The sequence below is a fragment of the Numida meleagris genome, unplaced genomic scaffold (genome assembly GCF_002078875.1).
Source record: "Numida meleagris isolate 19003 breed g44 Domestic line unplaced genomic scaffold, NumMel1.0 unplaced_Scaffold460, whole genome shotgun sequence".
Taxonomy (NCBI): domain Eukaryota; kingdom Metazoa; phylum Chordata; class Aves; order Galliformes; family Numididae; genus Numida; species Numida meleagris.
Window position 1 is genome coordinate 28,280 of NW_018364676.1, and position 1,586 is coordinate 29,865.

Consider the following 1,586-nt stretch of genomic DNA (forward strand, 5'->3'; position numbering starts at 1 on the left):
GGTGACCACATGAGGAGATGTTATCACGACATCCTGTCTCCAAAGGGGAACTGGCAGCAGCTCTCCTGCCACTCCCTGTCCCCACTGCTGCAGTTTCGCTGTCCCCACACTAATTCTACCTCATGGCATCAATGGCGCTGGCCCTCATCCTGGGTGAGTGACAATGGGGATGTGGTGCCAGGGGGGTTGGTGGCCCAGTGTGAGACCAGGACCATGTCCCTTGCAGGTTGGTGTCTGGTGGCAGCGAGCAGAGCTCAGCGGCGTGAGTATGAGGAGAGGGGGAGAATGGAGACAGAGGGAGGGGGCATGGTCGAGGGGTCCAGGAGGGTGTGCAGAGACAAGGCTGACTGGTGTCCCCTGCCCTAGTGCCCCGACCCTCCCTGTCACTGCACCCAAGCCAGGGCGTGTACCTAGGGGACCCTGTCACCCTGCGGTGCCACCTGCCCCCGCCAGCTGCCCAGGTCTGGCTGAACCAGGACAGAGGTTGGACATACACCAAAGGAAAGGACAAGGATCAGGACGTGGTCGAGTTCTTCTTTCTTAGCACAAAACAGGGACACACAGGTGCATATCAGTGCCAGTACCGGATGTCTGAGTCAGAGGAGAAATCGGAGAAGAGTGACCCCGTGGAGCTGGTGGTGACAGGTGAAGGCGCTGGGGACAGCAAATGGCTCTGGGTACTCCCAACAGAGACATGTCGCAATGTTGTCCCATCCCCTCATGCAGATCACAGCTTTCCACCACCTGGCATCTCCCTTCGACCAAAGGAACATGTGGGGACAGGAACCAATGTCACCATCCACTGCTGGAACAAGGACTATGGGGCCTCCTTCCTCCTGCACAAGGATGGGCGCTCAGCCCCTATCCAACGCCAGAATCCAGATGCTGGGGGCACGGCCAACTTCATCCTCCTTGGGGTGACCCCAGCTGATGCTGGTACCTACAGATGCTCCTACTACCCCAAAGACTACCCCTTTGTTTCCTCACGTCTTGGGAGCAGCGTGACACTGGAGGTGACACCCACACCCGCAACCCCAGGTAGGTCTGAGCCCCCTATTTGTGTGGATCCCCTGCCATGCACAGGTGGCTGTGTCACTGCTTCCAGTCTGCATGGGGGTTGTGGATGGCAATAGAGACACCCACACACCCAGACCCCACAGGTACTGAGGAGCGGTCCAGTGTGAGTCTAGTGATAGCACTGCTGAGGGTCATGGTCGCTGCACTTGTCTTCGGCCTTGGAGTCTTCTTTGTCATTGATGGCCGCAGCCTCTGGATACAGAGAGATGAGAGCTGTGGTGAGGAAGGGGTTAAATGTCTCCCACCCCCTATAGATCCCCCCAGTGTCCCCTGCCCGCCCTTCTATCCCATATCGATCCTCCCAGGTGTACCTTCCTGCCCCTTGATCCCCTATAGATACCCTCTAGGGCTCTTCGTATGTGACCCAAGGCCCCTCCATAACCCCAGTCTTCCCCACTCCACCGTATGACACAGTTGCCCCTCATAATGCCTGACACCGTGCAGTTCCAGGTCATTGTCTGGGTCAGGGGACCCAAATCGCAACCTGCCCCTTGGGGCCTCACCGAAGC

At 58.3% G+C, this 1,586-nt stretch overlaps 1 protein-coding gene across 1 annotated transcript; it reads left to right on the forward strand.

The window, feature by feature from the left end:
* Positions 1-27: 27 nt before the first annotated feature.
* Positions 28-1,575, forward strand: LOC110391693 (T-cell-interacting, activating receptor on myeloid cells protein 1-like). Its single transcript, XM_021383644.1, has 5 exons — positions 28-153; positions 227-262; positions 367-645; positions 727-1,038; positions 1,161-1,575. The coding sequence occupies exons 1-5, from the start codon at positions 123-125 to the stop codon at positions 1,484-1,486; spliced, it is 984 nt and encodes a 327-aa protein (XP_021239319.1). The 5' UTR covers positions 28-122; the 3' UTR covers positions 1,487-1,575.
* Positions 1,576-1,586: the final 11 nt, after the last annotated feature.

Coding starts and splice junctions, on each gene's coding strand:
- LOC110391693 (XM_021383644.1), top strand. CDS start 123: ATGGCATCAATGGCGCTGGCCCTCATCCTGG. Junction 646..726: donor CGTGGAGCTGGTGGTGACAG/GTGAAGGCGCTG, acceptor CCCCTCATGCAG/ATCACAGCTTTCCACCACCT. Junction 1,039..1,160: donor ACCCACACCCGCAACCCCAG/GTAGGTCTGAGC, acceptor CAGACCCCACAG/GTACTGAGGAGCGGTCCAGT.